This window comes from Diabrotica virgifera, chromosome 4 (assembly GCF_917563875.1).
Source record: "Diabrotica virgifera virgifera chromosome 4, PGI_DIABVI_V3a".
Taxonomy (NCBI): Eukaryota; Metazoa; Arthropoda; class Insecta; order Coleoptera; family Chrysomelidae; genus Diabrotica; species Diabrotica virgifera.
Genome location: NC_065446.1, coordinates 92,940,426 through 92,967,118, shown reverse-complemented (window position 1 = coordinate 92,967,118; position 26,693 = coordinate 92,940,426). Strand labels below are relative to the sequence as shown.

The 26,693-nt window shown below is 31.6% G+C and overlaps 1 protein-coding gene across 6 annotated transcripts in view; it reads right to left on the bottom strand.

Moving 5' to 3' along the window:
- The window catches only part of LOC114338584 (WD repeat-containing protein 7), a 151,576-nt gene that overhangs the window by 28,846 nt on the left and 96,037 nt on the right, over nucleotides 1–26,693 (bottom strand). For 3 of the 6 annotated variants that reach the window (XM_050648279.1, XM_050648280.1, XM_050648281.1), the window contains 9 exons: nucleotides 26,511–26,671; nucleotides 25,210–25,392; nucleotides 19,190–19,258; nucleotides 15,196–15,282; nucleotides 10,936–11,105; nucleotides 9,927–10,234; nucleotides 9,480–9,613; nucleotides 8,917–9,037; nucleotides 8,663–8,816 (listed from right to left, as the gene is read on the bottom strand). In XM_050648279.1, coding sequence (XP_050504236.1) covers nucleotides 8,663–8,816; nucleotides 8,917–9,037; nucleotides 9,480–9,613; nucleotides 9,927–10,234; nucleotides 10,936–11,105; nucleotides 15,196–15,282; nucleotides 19,190–19,258; nucleotides 25,210–25,392; nucleotides 26,511–26,671 — 1,387 coding nt within the window. The remainder of the gene's footprint in view (nucleotides 1–8,662; nucleotides 8,817–8,916; nucleotides 9,038–9,479; nucleotides 9,614–9,926; nucleotides 10,235–10,935; nucleotides 11,106–15,195; nucleotides 15,283–19,189; nucleotides 19,259–25,209; nucleotides 25,393–26,510; nucleotides 26,672–26,693) is intronic. The other 3 variants (XM_050648282.1, XM_050648283.1, XM_050648284.1) reach the window with 2 other exon arrangements.

Genomic DNA, 26,693 nt, shown 5'->3' with positions numbered 1-26,693 from the left:
GTACTGACAGCGTTCTAATATCTCTGGTTCACCCATAATCATTTCTCCATTTTTGTCTTTATAATGTACAGTTTTCGGTTGGTGTCCTCGTTTCTCATTTTTATCCCTTGGTACAGGTTCCTAATTTGATTATTTTTGTAGCTTTCCTCTATATTTCTCAGTTTAGCTTCATAATGTTCTTTTTTTTCTCGTAGTGTATTTTTGGTTTTATTTCTTTGTTTAGTGTAATTTTCCTGCGCTTCTCTTGTTCCTTGAGTTATCATTTTTAATCGTAGCTTGGCCCGTTCTTCCAATGATTGTTCACATTCTTCATCAAACCATTCTTTTTGTTTTTTCTTTGTGTTGTCATTGGTGCTGGAAATATTTGCTGCTTCTTTAATTACATCTTTTAATGTTCCCCACATGCATTCTACATTCCTTTCATCCACTATGCTCTCTAATTTGTTGTTAATAATTTGTTCATACAACGTTTGCTCGCATTCTGTCTGTAATCTGATTGGTTTGTTTCTTTCGTATTTTAATCTCTTTTTGTTTCGAAGAGTTGGTACTAATTGTTCTTGGTCCTCTATATGTTCTCACCTTTGTTATGCAGTGTTCTTCGTTTTTCTCAATTAAAACATGGTCGATCTGGTTGACTGTACGGCCGTCTGGAGATTTCCATGTTCCCTTATAAATGTCCTTTCGTTGGTGGTTCGTACTTTTTATTATAAGTCCCTTTTCTTTGGCAAAATCTACCAGGAAATATCCATTTTCGTTAGTCTCTGGATGTAAACTATGCTTGCCTATAGTGGGCATTAATATTTCTTCTCTGCCTATTTTGGCATTAGCATTCAATGTATATAATAAATCCATTTTTGAAGAAGTGTTGCTATCTAAAAGTAAAGGAACAATAATTAACGGCAAAACTATTAACAACATACGAGATGCAGATGACACCGTGATTATGGCATGAACCACTCCAATTATTACTAAACAAGACAAGTAGTTTATGTGAAAAATATGGACTAAAGATGGAGATGTACCGATAGAAAGGGCTAAAAAATACATACACCTGGGAACCTGGGTTTCAAAAAATAATGGTCAAACAACAGAAATACGGGCTAGGATAGAAATAGCAAGAATTGAGTTTGTAAAATGAAAACTGAGAGTAAGAGCTCTGAGATGTTATGTGTTTTCGATACTACAATCTGGACTTGAAAGCTGGACACTGAGGGTACAGTCATTTTAAATGATGTGTTACAGGATGTTAAGAATCGTCCCTAAAATATATGCGTAAATACAGGGTGATTGATTAGTGTGAGGAAGCTCAGTAGATCTGTTATAGTAAAAATTACAAAAAAAAGTCATTGACAAAAATTGTAGGCAGCTTTAAACTCCACAGTTTAAAATTAGTTACAATTTTACAGGGTGTTCCATAAGATGATGGCAGACCAAACTTACGTTTTTTTAAATGGAACACCCTGTATTTTATTTTAAATTTGATATCTGCTTCACTTCCGCATCACAACAATGTAAAGTTTTATTATGTTATACCGGGTATTTAAAAAGTTATAACCAATATTACCTGAAAACGTATCAAGTTTAACGCTCTGTATAATTAAAAAGGTGTATAGGAACATTGATCTATTGCAACCATAGGTTTTTAATAATTGTTAAAAATTATAAAACATATTTGTTTTCATAATATTCGTTAAATCAAATACAGGGTAAGTCAAAATTCAAGTACAATCTTGGTAATCTTAAAAAATAGAACACCCTGTATTTCATATCTCTATCGAAAAGTACTACTATCGTACTTCAAATTTTATGAAGTACTCCCTATACCTAAAATTATCAGTTTTCTAGATATTTTTATTTTTCCATCAAAGTATTAAGTTGGTAGATATTTAAACGTTTACCAATAATTGTGAGTTGGCCATGATTGATTTGTCAGAAACTGACAGTTTGACATTATTGTTTATTAATTCAGTATTGGGGTACACCGTAAATTAGCAACAATTATTATTTAGTAATTCAGTAATTAATTCAATTTAAATTAGCAATAATGAATTTTACTACTGATGAAATGGTAGATATGATCTGGATTTTGGGGGAATGCAATAAAAATTCATTACTATCAGCTAGAATTTATCAAGAATGGTTTCCAGATAGGCGGCAACCTAGACAAGATACATTTGAAAAATTGAAAGATAGATTTAACCGCACTGGTTCAGTGAATTGTGAAAAACATGAACGAACAAAAACTAGTGTGACAGAGGAAAAGTGTTAATGGCAGTTACAGAAAACCCACACACAAGTATAAGGAGTATTTCCAATGAAAAAGAACTTAGTTACTACTCTGTTCAAAACATTCTATCTAAATACAAGATGCACCCTTATCATATTCAAAAGCACCAAGAATTAAATAATGATGATTTTCAGAAACGAATAGTAATTTACGAATGGGTCTTAGAAAAAATTAATGAGCAGAGATTTTTTTGATTATGTCCTATTTTATGATGAAGCTACATTCCATCGAAACGGTTCTGTTAAGAGGCATAACTTTCACTACTATTCAACAAGTAATCCATACCACATAGTAACACATAGTCAAACAAGATGGTCTCTAAATGTGTGGAGAGGTATCGTCGGTAACCATGTAGTAGGACCATATTTTTTTGAAGATAACTTAAATGGTGAGATTTATTTAGATTTGATCGTAAATCAGTTACCGATATTATTAGAAGAGGTTCCACTTAATATACGTGAACAAATGTGGTTTCTACATGACGGTGCTCCTGCGCACCACAACGAATTAGTACGTGGTGAACTTAATGATCAGTTTGGTGAAAGATGGATTGGAAGGGATGGACCGGTAAGGTGGCCTTAAGGTCACCAGACTGCAATAAAATGGACTCATTTTTTTGGGGTTATGTTAAGAACGAAGTATATAAAATACCTCCAACAATAAGGGATGATATGAAAAATAGAATCCAAATTGCATTTCAAAATATTTCTTTACAAATGCTTAGTAATGTAAGCAACTATTTCAATGACCGCTTTCAAGTATGCATAGATGTTTTGGGAGGTCATTTTGAACACCTTACTTATAGACCAGTAAGGATCTGTGAAAAAACGCCTATTTTTGGATGTGAAAGGTGGCATTCGGATTTTTGCAGATAAAGTTAGGTGACACCTTCAGTAATAATAATTGACTTATGCTCCTTCTCAAATATGCCAGGAACATTAATAAAAAAATTAAAATATTTAAAAATTTCGAAAAACGTCGATTTTTTCTGCTTTCTTTGCTTATAACTTTAAAACGATTCGTTTTGGAACAAAGTCGTAGAAAAATAAAATAAAGATATGTAATTGAATTTTGTATGATATACGACTGGTCAAAAATGTCTTAACGTATTACCTTTTCTGCAATATAGCAATAAATACAAAATAAGGGGGCAAAATACGCCTGTTGTTATTCAATGTTTTTAACCACTTTGGTGGCACTTAGAACCTTAGTAATTTACTTAGGAAATTCTTTGTAATATATTTAAACCGTGTACCAAATTTCATTAAAATCGACCTAATAGATTTTGCATAATAAATTTGCAATCTAAATGTTTTTAAAAAAGTTCAAATTTTTAAAAATCTTTCTGAACAAAAAGTAGAGCATTTAGAAGTTGTCTAATTTTTTTACACATAAAGAGGTACTCTACCTATCTAATACACTTTACAGAATTAAAATCGGATTATTTAAGGGGCCTCAGCAATGTTTTAAACTTATAAACAATTTTTTGGCTTATAAACAAATAGCTTTGTTTAATAATAAAATAATTAATTTTTAGCAATGTAAATAATTAAAACCGGTATAATTTGACTTAAACTTTCAAATGCTGTCAGCACAATTGCTATTTTATTTTTTAATCAAAAGTTATTCGCGTTCAAAAATTGCAATTTTTCGAATTTTTGAAAGTTCCACTGCGTTTATCTCGTAAACTATGCATCCTACGAAAAGAATTGTAAGAACATTTTTTGCTTAGAATTACGCAAGAAATGCAAAAAAAATGTTTTATTTTGCGAAAAATCGATGTTATGTAATTCCTCAAGTTCTTTGTTTATAACAATCTTATCAACATCCGGATCAACTGTTACCCAAAATAATCGTGTTCTACGGGTAAAAAAATACATAAAAATCTTGGGTAAGTCCACCTAAATAAAGGAGCCCGTAGCACCCCCTCCTGGCCACAGGACTAATTTGTTTATAAGCCAAAAAATTGTTTATAACTTTAAAACATTGCTGAGGCTGCTTAAACAATCCGATTTCAATTCTGTAAAATGCATTAGATAGGTGGAGTGTTTATTTATATGTAAAAAAATTGACAAATCTTTGTATGTTCTAGTTTTTGTTGTGCAAGATTTTAAAAAATTTTAATTTTTTTAAAAAAGTTTAGATTGCAAAATTATTATTCAAAATCTAGTAAGTCCATTTTAATGAAATTTGGTGTACGGTTTTAGCACATTACAAAAATTTTCTAAGCGAATTAGGGAGGTTCCAAGTGTAACCTAAGTGATGGAAAATCAATGAATAAGGACAGGCTTGTTTTGCCCCCTTATTTTATATTTATTGCTATTTTGCAGCAAGGGTGATAAATTAAGACATTTTTAACCAATCGCATCTGATAGAAAATTTAATTATCTTTGTTTTATTCCTATACGACTTTGTTCCAAAATGAATCGTTTTAAAGTTATAAGAAATGAAAGTAGAAAAAAAACGAAATTTTTTGAAATTTTTAAATATTTTATTTTTTTTTATTAATGTTCCGGGCATATTTGAGAAGGAACATAAATCAATTATTATTAACGAAGTTATCACCTAACTTTATCTGCAAAAATCTGAATGCCACCTCTCACATCCACCTAAAAACAGATCCTTACTGGTCTATTAAGTAAGATAAGTTAAAATTACTGTTGTTTTTTATTTTTCTGTGTTGTTATTTTTTTTTTAATTTTCGTCGGTTATTTTTTATAAATTTTGTCTGAAATAAATTGTTTTCTTTTCTGTGTCGTTATTTCGTTACTGAATTGACAAATCTGTATATGTGACAAATCAATCATGGCCAACTCACAATAATTATTGGTAAACGTTAAAGTATCTACCAAATTAATACTTTGATGGAAAAATAAAAATATGTAGAAAACTGGTAACTTTAGGTATAGGGAGTAATTCATAAAATATGAAGTACGATATTAGTCCTTTTCGATAGTGATATAAAATACAGGGGGTTCTATTTAAAATTACCAAGAAAATAATGTACTTGCATTTTGACTTACCCTGTATTTGATTTAATGAATATTATGAAAACAAATATGTTTTATAATTTTTAACAATTATTAAAAAATTATGATTGCAATAGATCAATGTTCCTATACTCCTTTTTAATTATACAGAGAGTTAAACTTGATACGATTTTCAGGTAATATTGGTTATAACTTTTTAAATACCCGGTATAACAGTAAAACTTTACATTGTTGTGATGTGGAAGTGAAGCAGATTTCAAATTTAAAATAAAATACAGGATGTTCCATTTAAAAAAACATAAGTTTGGTCTGCCACCATCTTATGGAACACCCTGTAAGATTGTAACTAATTTTAAAATGTGGAGTTTAAAGCTTCCTACAATTTTTGTGAATAACTTTTTTTTGTAATTTTTACTATAACAGATCTACTGAGCTTCCTCACACTAATCAATCACCCTGTATAATGCGCGTAATAAACAACGAGCATCGAGATCGCCGCCATTCTGTTGACGTTTTCGTAAAACTGTTATGTTGTCATAAAACAGACGTTGGACTTTTCTGTTGGTTTATGTTGTACATAATTAGTTAATTATATTACAACAATAAAAATTGAAAAGTATATTGGTTTAATTACGTTCATTGTGTAATCAATAGCGGGACAAGGTCCCCAACACAGGATGATGCTTAGAATAGCATGGACACAGAAGACCACGAACACAGAAGTATTGGGAGAAATTGTCAAAGAATACAAAATAATAAACACAATAAAAATAAAAAAGTTACAATATCTGGGACACGTAATGAGAGAACAGCGATATGAACTGATAATATTTGTATGTTTACTAATAGCAGGTACTGTACGAGACAATTAATAAAATCAAAAACAAGCAATAAACACCTGCTAACGAATTTATACCTTCTGATAGCCATAGCCAATATTGAGAGAAAGTGGAAGTTCTCCATAAACGCATTACAATAATATACACAAATTCAAATTAATTGGTTGGTAAATATTTCAAAAACGAAAACAAAGGAGATATATAGGTAATAACAAATAAAAGGTAAAAACTTACAATCAAACCATCAACGACGAAGTCAACTCTATTTCGCGTGTGTATACACTCGAGTTCTGAAGGCATCTCGTTCCTTATATTTATCATAGGGAAAGAATCTTGGATTTCAAGTGTGGTACCCGCTCGACCGATCTCACAGTCCTCAACTGCGATATCGATAAGAGGAACACAGAGGTAGCGGAAAAGGGATATGATTTCGAACAATTTAAACAACCAAATAAATTTTATGGGAATTCAAACAATATTGATAAAACTGGGAAAGATAGGAGGAATGAGTATATGAAGAAGGAAAGTGTCATGATTGAAAAATTTAAGGGACTGGTTTAAATAGAACTCTTCAGAGCAGCGGTAGACAAAGTAAATATAATGATGATGATATCCAACCTCGGATTGGAAGACTGCACTTAAAGAAGAAGAATAAAGAATACAATTTATGTAAAATTTTCTTAGAAGATTTTTAAAACTGACTTAAACACAAACATGCTATGCATAATAAAACATAATTATACACAACACACATGTAGACCAAGGCGGATCTGTTTTGAGGTGGATGTGAGAGGTGGCATTCGGATTTTTGCAGATAAAGTTAGGTGACAACTTCAATAATTATAATTGACTTATGCTCCTTCTCAAATATGCCCGGAACATTAATAAAAAAATTTAAATATTTAAAAATTTCGAAAAATATCGATTTTTTCTACTTTCATTGCTTATAACTTAAAAACGATTCATTTTGGAACAAAGTCGTAGGAAAAGAAAATAAAGATAATTGAATTTTGTATAATATACGGCTGGTTTAAAATGTCTTAAATTATTACCCTTTCTGCAAAATAGCAATAAATAGATAATAAGGGGGCAAAAAACTGTTTTTATTCAATGCACTTAGAACTTTCATAATTCGCTTAGAAAATTCTTACAACATACTTAAATCGTCCACCAAATTTCATTAAAATCGACCTAATAGATTTTTGATAATAATTTCAAATTTTTTAATATCTTTCTGAACAAAAAAATAGACCATTTAGAAGTTTGCTAATTTTTTTACATATAAAAAGGTTCTCTACCTATTCAATACACTTTACAGAATTAACGTCGGATTATTTAAGCGGCCTCAGCACTGTTTTAAAGTTATAAACAATGTTTTGGCTTATAAACAAATACAGTGAGGACGTTTGAGTTGGAATAAACTTATTTTCTTGAAAATGGGCGACTCCGGAGATAAATCCCGAAACAGATAGATTTTTATTTTTCAATTATAATTTTTTGGCATAAATATCATACTAGTGACGTCCTCCATCTAGGTGTGACGACGTAATCTAAATATTGGAATTAATTTAATTCAAACCCTGTATAAATAATTATGTTAATGTTTATATTAGTGAATACAAAATTGAATAGCCTTTCGATTGAGATATCACATGGCACCTATTCTCATTTAAAACAATCATCGATTACGTCACCACGCCCAGATGGATGACGTCACTAGTATGACATAATAACAAAAAATTAGAATTCAAAAATAAAAATCGACCTGTTTCGGGATTTATCTCCAGAGACGCCTATTCTCGGGAAAATGAATTTATGCCAACTCAAACGTCCTCACTGTATTTGTTTGTAAGCCAAAAATTGTTTATACATAGCTTACTGCTGAGGCAGCTTAAATAATCCAATTTTAATTCTGTAAAGTGTGTTAAGATAGGTAGAGCGCGTGTTTCTATGTAAAAAAATTAGCAAACTTCTAAATGGTCTACTTTCTTCAGAAAGTTTTTAAAAAATTTGAACTTTTTTAAAAAAATTTAGATTGCAAAATCTATCACGTCGATTTTAATGAAATTTGGTGAATGATTTAAGTATTTTGTAAGAATTTTCTAAGCGAATTTTTTAAGTGCAACCAAAGTGATTGAAAAACATTGAATAAAAAGAGGCTTATTTTGCCCCCTTATTTTGTATTTATTGCTATTTTGCAAAAAGGGTAATAATTTAAGACATTTTTACACAGGCGTTTATCATACAAAATTTAATTAACTTTATTTTATTTCCCTACGACTTTGTTCCAAAATGAATCGTTTTAAAGTTATAATCAAAGAAAGTAGAAAAAAATCGATGTTTTTCTAAATTTTTAAATATTTTAATTTTTTTATTAATGTTCCGGGCATATTTGAGAAGGAGCATAAGTCAATTATTATTGTTGAAGTTGTCACCTAACTTTATCTGCAAAAATCCGAATACCACCTCGCACATCCAAAAATAGACGTTTTTTTCACAGATCCGCTCTGGTCTAATGAGTATTATAGCATAAAATGAAAACTTACCACTGGATCCGGACTGTGAGGCTGTTGGTTGACATTACCATTCGTCTGAGGCACTGGAGAGTTAATTTGCTGGTTAATAGTTTCATTATGGGTAAACTGTGGTAGGTACTGAGCCCAAGACTCAACCAGAAGCTTTCTACCTTTAGGCCCCATTCTAAATTCAACAACATTAGAAATTTTACCAAATTAATATGAGCTCATAATTGTTATCGACATAAAAGTTTAAGAATTAAGAAGATAATACTTGGACCTACCTGGACAATTCAGCCAACAATAAAGTTTGCGCCGCCTCCCGTACTTCTACGCAGTGGTGTTGCCACCTCTTCACCATCATTTCCACTTGCGGTCGTTTGAAATTCTTTGCACCATGCTCTACTACCTATTTAAAAGAAGATAGGAGTTTAACTAAATGTAGTACACTGCCGAGCATAAAATTAGGGTCACCCCGTTATTTGTCCCTGCCAAACTCATTTTTCAGTTTTGCAATTAAGATAAGACGTACCTACACTAAGGGCCGCTTGCTCATTCGGAGTTCATCTCAAGTTCAGCGCCATAACCGAGTTTAAGGCATGAAGTGCCGTTGTACGTTGTACGCACTTCATGCCTTAAACTCGGTAATAGCGCTAAACTTGAGATGAACTCCGAATGAGCAAGCGGACCTTAAGAGACGAGAGCTAGTCGAAGCTAAAACAACTGGCTCCCAACGTTAGTGTAGTTTTATTGTTATAAAATACTAGTGAGTCTTCTAACACTACAGATACTACAGAAAATTTTGGAGTGCCAGGATGTTAATTTATTTTAAAACGGTACATAATACTTGCCTTATCCGGTAACAACACACAATGTAAAGTAGCCAAAAGTGACCATCCTTGTTTGATCTGGGCTTGTTGTTGGGTAAACATTTCTTCGTGTTCCTCATCGGTTTTTGACCAATTCACACGCGTTGACTGCCTAATTATTAAAAAAGATACAGTAATTTTGATTGCAAAATAAAAAATATTGTTTTTATTAAATATTTCACTACAAAAACTGTCATGTATGGAAACATTAGTTACTGCTAAGCGCGACTGTTTCTTTTACATGATTTTCTTAAACAACGCCGCTAGTAGAGTCCGTTTAAAAATTTCCGCTAAGAAATTTTTTTATATCCGGCTCGAAGGACCAAAACAAATGTAGGGGAAAGGATGAGGGCTGGTCCCATTTTTTTTAAATATCACAATTGGCGGTTCTGATAATATGTACAGATCTACTAGTATATACATACCTATGCAACTTTCGATTTCTTTCTTGTTCAGGAACAAAGGTAGCGTTGCTCATGGACATTAAAGTGTGACTCAAGGCAATAATCGCAAGCAAATGGTTGGTGGTAAGTGTGGTACTCAATTCCCAATGCGTTCGAGAGGTAAATATTCTAGTTACTTGTTCTTGTCTAATCAGTTCGGGGGGTAGACTGTTCGTAATCGATAGATCGTTAGGAAGCGATTCTTCATCTACTGGAATTGTGTTGTGCCAAGTTGGTAGGAAGAGTGACATGTGATTTGCTTTGGACAGCACTCCGTACGATATTGGTACCTATAAAAATAGTATAAAGTTTAAAAGCACACGAAGAACATGTACAACAAAAGACACCGCACACATCTTATGGGAAATGTAATGCCACTCAAACGCAATAAAATTTACATCAATATATTGGTCTCGAAATTACAATTGTTACATATCATTGCGTCAACTCTGAATTTTGATTAACTCTCGTAAGGCGGTGCGGGGTGCAGCTGCAGCCCAGTCCTTCTTTTTTTAATCCCCATATTTAACTTCGACATGCCACAAGAAAACAGTTTTATAACTTTATAAAAAAGTATATTATATTTTTCTGATAATTTTTCGTGCATAGAACACATTTTCTTGATGAAAGATACTAAAGGAAAGGTATCAATACCAGAAACCGAGTCGGATATTATTTATAGACTAAACAAGCATTTGATAAAGTAAAAAGGAAGGAACTTTATAAATCACTTAAAGAACTAGGAATAAGAAGAAAAATGATTAGCATGAAAAAACTAACGCTAAGAAGAACTGCCGTGCTGTATTGTTTAGATAATATTAGGCAATTAATTTAATTTTCTTGTTGTTTAATGTAGTTGAATAAAATTATCAACAAAATAGTTTTGCTGGCAGATATCAGATAACAGGAAGATATTTCTTTTATGACCATTCTCTGTCTTTCTCTTTCTATGATCTATACAGATTTCTTTATTAATAAAACATAAACATACCATTGGTCTTAATAAGCCAAGTTTAACTTGGCACACTCTATCCAAATCGCTGTCAAGACCCCACGAATGTAGCAAAGATAGCAACAGCTGAGCTATTTCCATTCCATGACTAGCTTCGAGAGGACCGAGAGAGTTCGGTTTGTTGTTTCTTGAATTAGCTTCGTTTCCATCTAGAAAAATTAAGATTGCAGTGAATATTTTTCATTGAAATATTATCGAACCCATTTCTTCATACATCATGTTTAGTTTTAAATTAGATATATGATTTATAAATGGCAACACTGCACGCCATCTAGTACCAGCCGGTCTCCACTTCCCACGCTAATGCACTTGATTCTCGCCGATCCTAACTCCGTCGCTCCGTCCTTCGTCGTCATTCGGCGATTAAACGACGATAGTAGTATAAGCAATGTTGTCAATTTTAGAGCTTCCTTCAGTCGCCTATATCTAATCGAAAACTAAACATATTGTATTATTCTGGCTAAAGCAAACTTACGATTAACAAACAATTACTAAAATGTATAACGTATACAAAAGTAATCATATATTTGCATGCGAAAATAAAATTTTAGATTCAGCACAGGAACTAACATAAGATATAAATACCCTTGGTATATCTCATAAGATATTATTTTAAATAGACTCGCAGATCCTTGTAGTTGGTTGAACAGTATAGTTTTCGTAATTCTTTCCAACCTTCGCTTTTATCTTTTAACCTTCCTAATATCAAGTTAATTTTAAAACACCTAGTACAAGGTGGGAAGAATTGTCGCCCAGTGTTTTTTTTATATCTATACAAAATTATTATTAAAATGATATAAAAGCGGTAATATCTTAAAATGTTATAATTTTAAAGACAGTTTACCAATAACTATTACTACAAATAATTGAAACATTAAATTGCCTTCTTTCTTTGATACATTTGCTTTGATACTTGCAGTCTTTCTTCCTTGGACAAATATGGCACCTTCCTTTTCTTTTTGGTTGTGGTGAATTCGGTTCTTCCACGGATTCTTCTCTACGCTGTAATAATACTCTAGTTCTTTCAATATCTGGTCGATACTTTCTTTTGTTTTGTTGGTTAGACGAGATTGGATTGTTGGGTCGCTTATTCTTCTTAAGTGTGGCTTTAAAAGTCTTTTGATTCAATCTAACAAAAACGCCTAATGCTTCTCTTTATATGATATCCTTTTGAATAAATTGATAGTAACAAAACCCATTGTAAATACATACCAATATTGCAAATAATTTATGTAATATTTAGGTAAGTAGGGCGATTTTTCGCCCCACATGCAATGTTCTTACCTTTTTTACAGTAATCTCTTAATTTTTAAAAATAATAAACATATTTGGAGTTGTATATGAATTTTACAAATTAGACAAATAGGCAATTAAAATAACATATTTATTTTTTTCCGCACACGATTGCTTAATTTTTTATAAAAAAATCAAATTTGATTATGAATTAAAAGTTTGGTAAAGTGAACCATAGATTTAACAAAATTAACTTTTATTACCAAAATTAATTTTTTTTGAACAAATATTTAATTTATGTTACCACCAATCAACTGCTTTATTCAAACAAGAAAAAATCAGGCCCGGATTTAAAAAATAAGTTCGTTTTGGTCTTAGAAAAAATTTCACCCTGTATACGCTTTTTGAAAACTCTAATATGATTTTTACAAATTAGACAAATAGGCAATTAGAATGGCATATTTATTTTTTTCCCTACACGATTACTTAATTTTTTATAAAAAAAAATCAAATTTGACTATGAATAATTAAAAGTTTGGTAAAGTGAACCACATATTAAAATAAAAATAACTTTTATTACAAAAATGATTTTTTTTTGAACAAAAATTTAATTTATGTTATCACCCAATCAACTGATTTATTCAAACTAGAAAAAAATCAGGCCCGGATTTAAAAAATTAGTTTGTTTGGGTCTTAGGAAAAATTTCACCTTGTATACGTTTTTTGAAAACTCTAATATGAATTTGACAAATAAGACAAATAGGCAATTAAAATGGCATATTTATTTTTTCCCCACACGATTACTTATTTTTTTATTAAAAAATCAAATTTGACTATGCATAAAAAGTTTGGCAAAGTTTTTGCATAGATTTAAAAAAATTAACTTTTTTTTACAAAAATTAATTTACAAAAACAACGTTTTTCTTAAAAATAAAAGTTTTACCATTTTTTTTTTCTATAACACGTCTACATCTAAAACTTCCCATAACACTTCTTTTGGACTCTATAGTTTAACATAGACGTGATCAAATTGATAAATTTTAAATTTTTCCACCTAATTTTTGCGATTTACAAGTTTGCAACTTTTACAAGAAGAAGACAAGTCTACAACAATTTTCATAGTCTTCACAATGGTAAGAGGTATGTGCTGTAAAAATTTTAGAAAAAAAATATTAAAATGGAACAGAAATGTAGCGAGTTAAACCGTGAGTTCTTTTTTTTTCATTTTTAGGTTAAAATTCCGATTTTGACAAATTTGATTTTTTAATAAAAAATTAAGTAATTGTGTGGGGAAAAAAATAAATATGCCATTTTAATTGCCTATTTGTCTTATTTGTAAAATTCATATTAGAGTTTTCAACTCCAGACCAAAACGAACTAATTTTTTAAATTCGGACCTGATTTTTCTCTAGTTTGAATAAATCCGTTGATTGGATGGTAACATAAATTACTTATTTGTGCAAAAAAAATTAATTTTTGTAATAAAAGCTATTTTTTTTAAATACAGGGTTCACTTTACCAAACTTTTAATTCATAGTGAAATTTGATTTTTTTATAAAAAATTAAGTAATCGTGTGCGGAAAAAAATAAATATGCCATTTTAATTGCCTATTTGTCTAATTTGTAAAATTCATATTAGAGTTTTCAAAAAGCGTATACAGGGTGAAATTTTTTCTAAGACCCAAACGAACTAATTTTTTTAAAGCCGGACCTGTTTTTTTCTAATTTGAATAAATTAGTTGATTAGGTGGTAATAGTGTAACGATTGGCCAAAATAAGAGACACATCGATCTGACCGTTCAAAAATTATGACAAATATAAATTTCTGTCAAAATGCGAAACTCGCCTTGTATATTATTAAACAATGGGAGCAGACACTTTTTAATGGTCATTTGTTATTCCCCATAGGAGCCTCTATACGAGGTAGAAGTATGTACAGTTCCTCATGACTTACCCTGTATAATATATTAATATCTACGTCATACGTCTTTGGTATGTATAATTGGTATATAGGTACTATACAGTGATGAGCGCACTAATAACCGGCAAAATAACGCAAAAGGTGGAAAATATATTAAGTTGTGAGATAAAATGAGATGAACCTAGAAGAGGTGTTAACTTTAGCGATAGTAACTTTAAACTGACATTATATTGATTGTTTCCCACCTTTAGACGCATCGGACGAGTTTGAGAAATGCCACTGTCATAGTGACAGTTTTAGTTGACATACTCCTCTGATACGTCTAAAGTTGGGAAACAATCAATATAATGTCAACTAATATGTTACTGTCGCTAAATTTAACACCTCTACTAGTTTTATTTCTTTCTATCTCATAATTTAATATGTTTTCCATCTTTTACGCTATTTTGCCGGTTATTAGCACGCTCATCACTGTATACCAATAATGTATGACGTAGATGTATTAATATTATATGACATGGCAAGTGCCCGAAACAAATGAGAAGCATTGAATAGCCCTATTCAACAACACGTCTCACAATTAGTGATAATTATTACAATGATCTCACCAAATGGTTTAGAACTTATCACTTACATGCAACGTCACCTATTCTGCAAGCTTCCATATCTACAGCATGTTTAGTTTTAAATTAGATATGTGGCATATAAATGGCAACACAGCGTACCGTAGAGTATCAGGTGGTCCCCACTTCCCACGTTAATGCACCTGAATATCACCGATTCTAACCCCGTTGCTCCGTCCTCCGCTGTCATTCGGCGATTAAACAACGATAGTGGACTAAGAAATGTTGCCGGTTTTAACACTTCTTTCAGTTGCCTATATCTAATCGAAAACTGAACGTATTGTATAACATCAATAATAATAATAAACGAAAAAAATATGTAGACAAAACATTTGTCCATTAACTACCATTAAAGTAAATAAAATCTCTGAAATAAAAACCCATAAGCAAATAAGTATGTACAAAAACAAACTCAAAATGTCTAAAAAATCAAAAGCGCAGCGCTAGTTTGATATAAAATACCTTTGAAATGATCTCCTGATTGCTTTAAAACGCTTTCTGCTTTTGCTATTGCCGTTTCTGCACCTTCTTTCATTTTTGCGAGAATTCCTACAAAAACAGGGTTTCATTTTTGGGAAGATATTATTTTTGGAACAAAATCGAAATCTAACAAATCAGTAATAAAAAAAGTAGGAAAATAGTAATTTTCACAACCACTAGTTACTAACGTCTGTCCCTACTTGACTTTACAGTACACGAACATACGGCAATACAATCCTTATGGGATTTTTTAGCGCGGCGATGCCGATTTTCTTCAAAAGAATTTTCAATCGGACATTACCAAGGTCCTAAAATGTAGGTCCCTAAAAAATTTAAATTAAAACTAACCCGTTACAGTCAAGTAAAACAATATTTTTCATTGTTTTTGAAGTTATACTTCTTTAGGCGCGATTGAGAGTAAAAGTTCATTTATATTGCGCACAATATTGCGCGCATGCGCACACAGACAGTATGTACTTGCAATGTATTGTTCAGAATTAAAAAACGGCTCTGAACTCTTGGGAGGAAACAGATAAGAGGTAGAGCATTGGACTAGAGATCGAGAGGTCGCGGGTTCAAATTCCGGACGATTCACGTTTTTTTTTATTTTTGGTAGTTTTAGTAAAAATTTTTTGAAAGTGGCAGGTAAGAAAGTTGGTTTAATATTTAAATAAAATGCAAATATAAACAGTTAAGTATATTTATTTCGTTGAAATTATATAATAGAAGTATAACTTCTTACGTGCGTACAAAGTACACACGCATTCTTTTTTTTTGTGAGTGATAGTCATATTCGAAAAGTAATCAGCAAGTTTATAATCGATATGCGTAATAACTTTTTTTGGTTAAGAATGTTAGAATATTCAACATTAAAAGTGGATGTTGTTCTATGGTTGTTAATTTATGCATTGACAGTACTTATAGACAGTTCTGAAGTAATGTCAAGAAAAATATAAAATAGATTGTCAGTCAAGTTTTAGTTAAGTTTTATATTGTCCTACCAGGTCCTACGGTTGAGAATAAATAAAGTATAATTGTTGATGGTCAGTTCACCTAAATTAAATTATAACAAAGAATATTAAATAAGCTTAAAATTATTACTGATAACATTGTATTTAATAACTCATTGCTTATTTGGAAAATTTGGATCCTAATTGCAGTTTATTGTTAGTCAATGACTGACTTCCAAGATGAAATTAATGTCATTTTAATGTGTTTACACCCTACGACAGTGGCAGTGAAAGTGAGGAAGACGGGATTATGGAAAGAAGCTAAAATATACAGTTTAAATGTATTTTAATTATTTCTGTAGGTACCTACGTGTTTATTAAGGTTTAACATATTTATGCGCTTAAATACATTATTATATAAATTTTTTATACAAAATTATTTTTATTTTGTTCACATAAACGTATTTTTTGAAAAAAAAAAATGTTTTAGAACCCCTGACAGCCACGAAATGTCAATAATATTAATTCCTAAGTTACTAATAGTTACTAATAGAAAAAAGTATGTTTGCTTAAAACCTGTTTCTGATAAAATTTGGCATCACTGTTGGTCATAAGAACCTGTACTGTAAAGTCAAGGTGGGACGCACAATAGTTGTATTTTTGTGGATATACTAAAACAAGTTAAGAATTTTTTTTACTTTATTTTTAATTTACTTGTAATTTGTAACTCCTTTTTGAGGATCAAAAGGACATTTGAATGCGAGAATATGATTAGCTGTAAAAAAGTCCTTTTTTGTTTTTAGTATATACTGATAATCCAGTCGTCAGCTGAACAAGCTGAATTTTGCCGAGAATGTCAATTTTGGGACCTCAAAAAAGGCGCCGTAGAAAAAAATGTTTCAAACAATAAATGTAGCTGAAATACTTTTGAACAAAAATGTTTATTACCACTATTTATGTAGAATGAACAGTTCTCTCAGAAACAACGCTTGAAGCGGCCGGCTATTTTGAATGTCAGTTACGCGTGCAATATCAATAGATAATTTTAAATTATATTTCTTCTACTATATTTTTGCACAAAGGTCATGATTCATTTGCAGGGTCCCCGCTAGCATATGTGCAAAGTGTGCAATGCACACGGGCGCCAAAACCGGGTTCAAAAATTGCAAAAAAAAAACAAAAAAAAAACAAAAATTAATTTTAAAATAAAAGTTGAGAAATTAAATAGGATTAAAGATAAACACACACGAAATTCTATTATCTAGTATATCAACCAGTTACTGCCGATTCCCATTTGCGAGAACATATCAGAAGTCAAGGATTTTAATTTATTTTGTTATGATTTTATTCTGCTTGTTTCATTTTGATATTTTTATTTTAGTATTTTAAACTACAAATAATAGTCCGCTTACTCACGGTTTTTACTGTGAATTTTAAAGAACCGCTTACGGAGAGGGAAAATGGGGAAATTCCCCCCTAACAAGATCCAAAATTAAAAAAAAATTATTGAAACATAAAAATATGTTATCCTACATGGAAGTTAAACCACAGACAGACAAATTCAACCCAGTAAACATGCTAGTCAGGAAAATTAAGGGAACTTAATGCATTAAGTTATTATTTATGTCTTTTAGTAGTTTGAGTTTACATCTTTTTTATGTCTTTTGATTGGTGTTAAATTGAAAGTTCCCCCTAAGGAAGATTTCCCCGCCCAAGGCAAAAGTCTAGATCCGCCACTGATTCTCGGAGGTGAAAAACATACGTTCAAAATAAGTCCGGAATTGGATAAATTGACTAATTATAAGCAACTTTTGTTCTATAGACATTTTCACTAATTCAATACTTTTCGAGTTATTAATCTTGATCTTAATCTTGAATAAATTTCTTTTTTTCCAAATAACTTAAAAATTATTAGTGATACCAAAAATCTCAAGTAGTAAAAATTTTCAAGCAGTAAAAAGTAAGGTTTTGCTTTTCTGAATATTTTGGATTTTTTGTTTTGGTGTAAGACAAAAATTGGTTATGGCTGTTCAAAATTTGCATACACTCGTGATTAGTGACTAGTTCAAGCCCTTTTAACTGCAGCCTTTTCAAAAATAAGCACTTTTAAATCAATGAAACTTCAGATCATATACACAATACATAAGTAAAGTAACTTGTGGCGAAGCGGTAACGATTAATTTCATTTGGATGCTAATTAGGGGGTAATTTTCACGATCTTTTTACCAAAAAACGGACCAACATTATTTTGAGCGTAACTTACTTACTTTTGATATTAAAAAAACCAAAAAAAAATCAAAAATATAGATTTATTTTAAACACTTATTTCACATTGAAATATTCGATTTGTAATTTGACGAATATAGACCACCTTTTCATTAGCTTCAACTAACTCTGCTTCTACTGGGTCTGCAGACTTCATTAATATACAGTCGGAAAAATGAAAGAATACCCATTAACGATCACATCAATAATTTATTTTGTATTTGCTGTCTTTTTCTATAAATAATTAATATAAATCATAACCTTCACATGCGTGCCTTAGAATTGTACTTTTAACACATATCATAAATAACTATTATTAGGATGAAAACTTTTATTTAGCAGATGCCGCTACGCACCTACTACCATCTCGTCAGTTGCAATGCGTAGACTAAGAGTCGAAAATTTCAACTTAGGGCAGAGATAGCAACCTATGCATTCTCTGAAGAACCACTAAAAAGTTGTGAAATCGTCAATAAGAGTGATGGTTGCGCTCTATGAACTAAGTAAAAATTAAAGACAGTTTTGGCTTCGCATTATTAATAAAAATGATATATATTTTTATTTTATATATTTATTTATCACCATATTTTCACAACAGATGAAGTTTCAATCCACAAAAATACAAGTTACAAATTAAAAAGAACGTAATGCCGATGAAAAGCGTGGGACCCAAGGATAAAAAATTATTTGAATGATGAAATAGCAAAATAAAAAGAATAAGCAAAAAAAGTCAAAATATGGATGGACTACAATATAATTACCGTGCTTGTCTTTTTCCTTTATAATCATTTCCATATTTTCAGCTTTATTTTTCATCTTCCCGAAAAAGTCTTGCATAAAGAAATATTTTAAATTAGATTTTATCATTACCTTTTTATTAAAGCGTTTTACGCTTATACTAATAATATGAGTATGTAACAATAAAACATTTGTTTTCAATAGGTTTGTTCTGCATCAGTTTCAAACGGTTTGATACCATCAGCGAATAGTAGACCAGCGCGAGTAGAAGGAATATAACTGGTGACTGTATTATGTTTTCTCACTGACCAACTGTTTGATGACGGTTTCTGACTAGTGTGACTGTTTGCTAGAACAAACCTAATACTTCCACAAAACTTATTGCAAATGAATGTCACTACAGCTGTTTCGACAGAGTGCCTTTCACAAGTGATGTGTTTTTACTATGCGTCTACACTTTATATTCATTAACTGAATAAGTTGAGGGGATGTTAATCTTAACTTGGTCATTCAGATTTATATCTGTGTTTTTAATTTATAAATTTCCATAGATTTTAATAAGGATAGCTTAATTCTTTTATTGAAGTGAAAACTTCTTTAGGGACGTTGTGCGATTTTTGGATAGGGGAAAAAGCATTGCATTCGCGACCGTCATCGCGACCGTCATTGCGACCGTAATCACTTATGCTATATATATTATTTGTATGTAGGTATATATAAATTGTATAGAAGTATTTAAATTTAAAATAAATGTAAAAAATATTTTAGGATGAGGAAAAAGATTTATTTCGCGACCGTCATCTCTTCGACGAAATAAATTTTTTACGTATCTATATTCACTGTTACTAATAAACCAAGTATAAAAGTTATACTGAGAATAAATCAAGTATAGGCAAAATCACTACTAATAAACATGAAATAACTTCGGTATAGGTTATACTTGGTATAAGAATTTAGTCCAAGTTTATACCGACCCACATCCTTGTTTAAGTCTGGTATAACCTATTTTATGAATGTCAAAGTTATCACAGACAAAAATTTATTATTTTTTGATTTGTCTTTTGAGTAGACATATAATAAAAAAATGTGTTTAAGAGGTATTGCGGCTAACGAGGAAGTTGATAATTTAATTAACATGATGTAAAATACGCGAAAAAGGAAAACTTTCAAAGAAATCATAAATTCCTTTTCAAAGAATGCAGAATAAAAATCCGGTTTCCTAAAGATGATGTAAGGTTTTTAGAAAAACTAGTAGGTGATTCACTTATTGTGAACAAGCGGAGGCATATCCTCCAATCTACAAGAAAAATAAGGTCATTATTTTCTATAATATGTAGAAAATCTCTCACAATATGCTGAAATGAACATATTTACATTGCATTTATAAGTAAAATAAATCAATTTGTTTACTTTTTCTTCACTATCCCATTTAATGCAACGTTCTCTTTTATTTGAAGCCATTTTATGAAATAGTCAAACTAAACATACAACATACGAAATAAGGATTTATTAAAATATAGCAGAAAATACAAAGTACGAAAAATGACGGAATTTGGCTTGTCAGCTGTAGAGAAAAGTCAAAATTGACATATTTCACCCAATATATCGTTGTTTTATGCAATTGTGTAGAAGATTGCGCCGTTGCCAAACTATTATTTCGGAATAAAGTGGGAATACTTATAACTAACTTATACCGAGTTTATTGGTAACAAATTATTTTCGTATTATATCTACCTTATACTTAGGATAACTATTCCAGATATAAATACGGAATAACCTTAGAATACGAGTGTTTTATTAGTAAGGCAGTAAATGTTTATCTATACATAAATTGTATAGAAGTATTTAAATTTAAAATAAACCTAAAACCTATTTTTCGATAGGGAAAAGGATTTATTTCGCGACCGTCATCGCGACCGTCATCTCTTCGGCGAAATAAATTTTGTACGTATATGTATTGAAGTGAAAACTTCTTTAGGGACCTTGTGCACTTTTTGGATGGGAAAAAGTATTAAATTGGCGACCGTCATCGCGTCGAAGAAATAAATTTTTGAAGTGAAAACTTCTTGAGGGTCGTTGTGCACTTTTTGGATGGGGAAAAAGTATTAAATTAACTTTAAAACTTTAAAAGGGTAAACCCTGTAGTTGGCTGTATACCTTTGTTAAGACAACGTAGAATGAAGTAAACACTTCTGTTGTATGTAGGTATATAATTTATTAAAAAATTCTTAAAATTTATCAACAAGGAAGTGGAAGTACAACAAAACGTTTTCGGTCAAACTGACCATCCTCAGTGTAAACGTCCAGTGTACAAGTAATTGAAACTAGCCACTTGAATAGGTGTAAAACTTAAAAATAACATTATTGCTACATTATGAGCTGTGTAGTAATCGACAATAAGTCGATGTCTTAAGATTAAAAATATATCACATGTGGATGTATGTCATCCTTGCTCGGAATTTACACAAGGTTGTGATCAGGTGAGAGGTTAACAACCAACTCTTGTTGGTTCCACAACAATATTTTACGGATATCCTTACTTTTTCTGTCTTTACACGGCAAATTACGTGTAGTAAAATTCACACTGGTATGGATATGTAAACATTACTAAAACGTCATTCTACTAGACAATGTCATGATTAACTTTAAAGAGATGGCTTTTGAATGTTCTTGGATAACTGTTATTTGTATAGTTGCAAATTATTAATTCAGTTAATAAATGTGATAATTTTTTCACTAACTATGTATTCAGTGATTGTAATAATTTATTTGTAAAACAAAAACTAATACTCAATCGAGAAAAGAGGAAAAGTGTTAAAGTGATTTTTTAATAATATATTGGTACTATGGAACGCTTACAATTTTGAACATCTTGTAACAACAAAATACTTGGATCACAGAATCCTGATGTATTCCCTGCTTGGATCTTCCACAAATAATACACAATAAATAACTTTTTATTAATTTCACGTCTTCAATCAATTATTTATCAAATACACTAAACAATTAAATTTTAATACAATTAAAAAATATTAATAGTATGTAATCAAGAACTCAAAATATTCCCGATGTCATGTCAAATATTTAAAATTGTCACTGATTGTCAGTGTCTGACTGACAATATTCTATTCGGCTGAGTGCGTTGTAAGACATTGACTAAGATATTGACTATTAAAGACATTGTGTTCATTTTTTTCAAATCCTGAAAAAACCAATAAATATTTTTGAAAAATTTAAACGCAGAATGAAAGACTAAATTATTACAGAGGGCCGAAAGTCCCTTAGAATAAATAAAAAGTTTATTTTGAATCAAATATTTGAAATTAAAAATCACACTCAATTTTCTCTTAGTTTTTCACCCCTGTAACTTATTAAAATAAACATTATGGAAGTTCTCAGGGACTTTCGGCCCCTGGCTAATAACGTAATCATTCATTCTGCGTTTAAGTTTTTCAAAAATACTTATTAGTTTTCTCAGGATTCGAAAAAAATGAATCCCCATTTGAATAGCATTGCAGCCAAAAATACGTATCCATCCTCTTAATAGGACTAAGTTTTCACTCTAATGGCATATAAAACAACATAATGTTACTCTACATCCCATCAGACTGAAAACAATAGTAACCTTCTCTGGTTACACCTCCGAGGCTTCTACAATTTGCAAGCCATACGGATGCTGAGACTAAGGAAGATGAGGGAATTTTACAATTTATAATTAACGTCCCATCTGCTCAGCGCGGTAAAGTTCCAACGAGAATGGTTCCATTCGTACTCCAATCAGAGTAAACATGTAAATCGAAAATGAATAACCATTTTCAATTTCGTTGCAAAACGAAAATACAGCCGCACCATATTCTAGTCCAATCAGAGAGTGCAGCAAGCACCTCTACCGGTTTCGAAACTTATTAGTCTCTCATCAGGAGGCACATAAGCTGCTCTCTCTTATCCAACCAAAACAAACTCGGAGGTGTAAGCAGAGAAGGTTCCTATTATTTTCAGTCTGATGGGATGTAGAGTAACATTATGTTGTTTTATATGCCATTAGAGTGAAAGCTTAGTCTTTTGCTAGCAGTTGCCGCTAGGGCATCTATGCCATTTCGTTCGTTGCAATCCGGGACGGCACGCCGGGGTTTGTTTTGGTTGGATCAGAGGGAGCAGCATAATATGTGCCTCCTGATGAGAGACTAATAAGTTTCGAAACCGGTAGAGGTGCTTGCTGCACTCTCTGATTGGACTAGAATATGGTGCGGCTGTATTTTCGTTTTGCAACGAAATTGAAAATGGTTATTCATTTTTGAATTATGTTAATCGATGACATCACTAGTACGATATATATGCCAAACAATCTTAATTCAAAAATCGAATAACTTTTGTATTTTACATTTTTTTCTAATTCTGTAAATAAAGCAGTTTACAGGGGGGTCAAAATATAGTGAATAACCCTGTACATCCGTACCATTATCTCAGGTTGCGTACGTTCTTTTCCCTTGAATCTTTCCCTGCATAATCAATTGAAGCAAGTTGTATCTCTCTCCACGTGTAATATGTTCGAGATATTCCAATTTTCTTGTTTTGATGGTATTTAAGATTTCCATTTCTTTATTCATCTTTCTCAGAACCTCTTTGTGACGTGTTCTGCCCACGATATTTTCAGAATTCTTCTGTACACCCACAGCTCGAATGATTCTAGTTTTTTCATTGATGCAGCATTCAAGGTCCAAGCTTCCATTCCATAAAACAAAGTCGAGAAAACGTAGCACCTAGCCAACCTAACTCTTAGCTCCAATTTCAAATCTCAAAAGAGCACTTTTCTCATTTTGTTAAAATTTGCTCTAGCCTTTTCTATTCTGATTTTTATTTCCTGTAAGTAATCTCCTGTGGAGTTGATCATTGTTCCAAGGTATGTATATTGGTTGACTCGTTCGATATTGGATCCGTTTATGAAGAGATTCTCGTTTTTTTTAGTTTTCGATATTCTGATAAACTTATTATATAGAATAAGAATAATTAATATAATATTAAGAACAAGGGCCAAAATAAAAAGCACTTATACAGTGATGTATACAAACTTACATGTAGTGATTGCCCAAAAGCTTACATCGGTCAAACTAGTAGAACCTTTAACAAACGTATAGCAGAACACAAAAGAGCTTTCAATGATAGAAAAACAGATTCTTCGTACGCACTTCACCTTCTAGATCGGTGGTTCTCAACCTTTTTGAGTCATGTACCACAAAATACGTTTTATTTTTTTTTTTGGTACCACCTAACTGAAGTACGTATCTAGCTAGGTAATCTAATTAACTATAATAGTGCTGATTTTGGCTGTGTTTTTGCGCTTTGCGTACCACCGCACACAATAACATGTACCGTCAGTGGTATATGTACCACAGATTGAGAACCGCTGATTCTAGATCATAATCATTCTTTTAATGACAAATTTCAAATTTTCCATATTCAAAATAAAGACCTTGCTATCATTATTAGAATATTGGCAAATTTAAAAAATACAGATATAATTCTGAATGACCAAGGCACAGTATAAAGAGGGACAGTAGAACCACTCTCCGAGAAATTGGAAGTAACATCTTTAGTCGCGCATGGCGACCACGCAATGTTTCCAGTCGCTTTTGCCCCACTCTCGCATTGCTAGTCGCATAGGAACGTACGGGTTTTAACAGGGAAAACCCGCATCCACCACTGGTGAATTACCAATTGCGTACTGCCGGTATTACTTCTTGAGATCAAAGTGCCGACATGGAAGAGGTTTTACTGTCCCTCTTTATACTGTGACCAAGGCAAACAACCCTCAACTTATATTAAGCTAAAGACTATAAAGTGTAGACGCATAGTAAAAACACATCACTTGAGAAAGGCACTCTGCCGAAACAGCTGTAGTGACAATAAACAGTAATAAATTTTGTGGAAGTATTGAAAACAAAACTTTTCAGTGTTTTATTGTTAGATAAAATGAAATTCCATCCACTAACAGTCGAATCCATCACTTTATATCAGTATAGGTACGATATAAGATAGAACTTACCTACGATCTTTTTATGAGCATCAGGACTGGCACTTTGTGTTAAAGCAGCAACTTTGAGGTATTCTGAGGCGTTTATTAATCCGGCTGCTTCGAGACTTCCTGGCGACATTGTTTCGTATTCTTCACTTAAGAGTTCGATTATTAGAGCTTCAATATCGAAGAATAATATATGGCTTTCGGGATCTAGGTTAAAAAAAAATAAAATAGTAAAAACATAAAATTTAAACAGTAAAACGTGGATTTTAATATTACACTAATACAGAAATCTGGACCCCGATTTTTGACCCATCGCTTCGTTATCGATGTGTACAGATAGCGAATGATCGGTAACGAAGCGAAGGTGTAGTATAATTAGGACACTCTGTATAGAATATGTTTTAAGTTAATTTTAAATAACCTTATAAGATGTGTACTATGGACATCCTAAGTCTTGACGTCACAAAATTGGGAGGAGCTTATATTTGGCTCCAAACAATTTTGTTTATAATGTTAAACACTCATAAGGAATTTTTAATTTATTGTTTACGTGGTTTGTGTGACAAAATAAGACTTTTCATTTAGGTATTTAGTTAAAGAAACGTGCCAATTAAGAGATTTTTATTCGTTTTGGCCCAGGTGAGTTAATTTAATGCAATGATTAGAACGTAAACAGTGTTGAGGTTATGTTTATTTTCAATCACTAAGGAATAAAAACCACCTGAGCGAAAACGAATAAAAATCTCTTAATTAACACATTTCTTTAACGAAATACGTAAATGAAGTCTTATTTTGCCACACAAAGCACATAAATGAAAAATTCCTTATGACCATATAATGTTACAATCAAAATTGTTTGGAGCCAATATAAGCTCCTCCCAATTTTGTGACATTTGTGACGTCAGACTTAGGCTGTCCATTGGATTGACATTGACCGTAGGTGAACTCATAGACGTGTTGTTGTGAGTTATCAATAAAATATAAAATAGACGACAAAACACATGAGAATTAATTATATTATTGTACGTAGAATTGCGACACGACTTGGCTGATTTAATATTATTGTTTATAATAAACTTCGAAGACTTGTAAATAAAGTATGTTGTTAGCAGATGAAGTCGTAATTATTTAAATAAGGACTATAAGGGTTATTTGAGCACCAACCCTTCAGCTTTTCCTTACAAAGGGTCAAAAATCGGGATCCTGGCATCAGATCCTCTACATCCCTCTTCCGAGCTGCTATCAACAAAATTACTATCCCCAATTTGATTGCCAACGCTCGATAATCGAGCACGGCACATGAAGAAGAAGAAAACATGGATTACCTTTTGGATTTGTTCTTAGGCCTTGAATTGAAAGAGGGGAATTATGATTTCTTTGCATATGGGGGTCATCATTGTTCGTATGGGCTCCAAGCATCTGTAACTGATGGAGGCCTCGTTGAGTCGCATGCCGTATTGCTGACAAGTTTCTGTGCCTTAATCCTCTATAAAAACAATAAAGATATT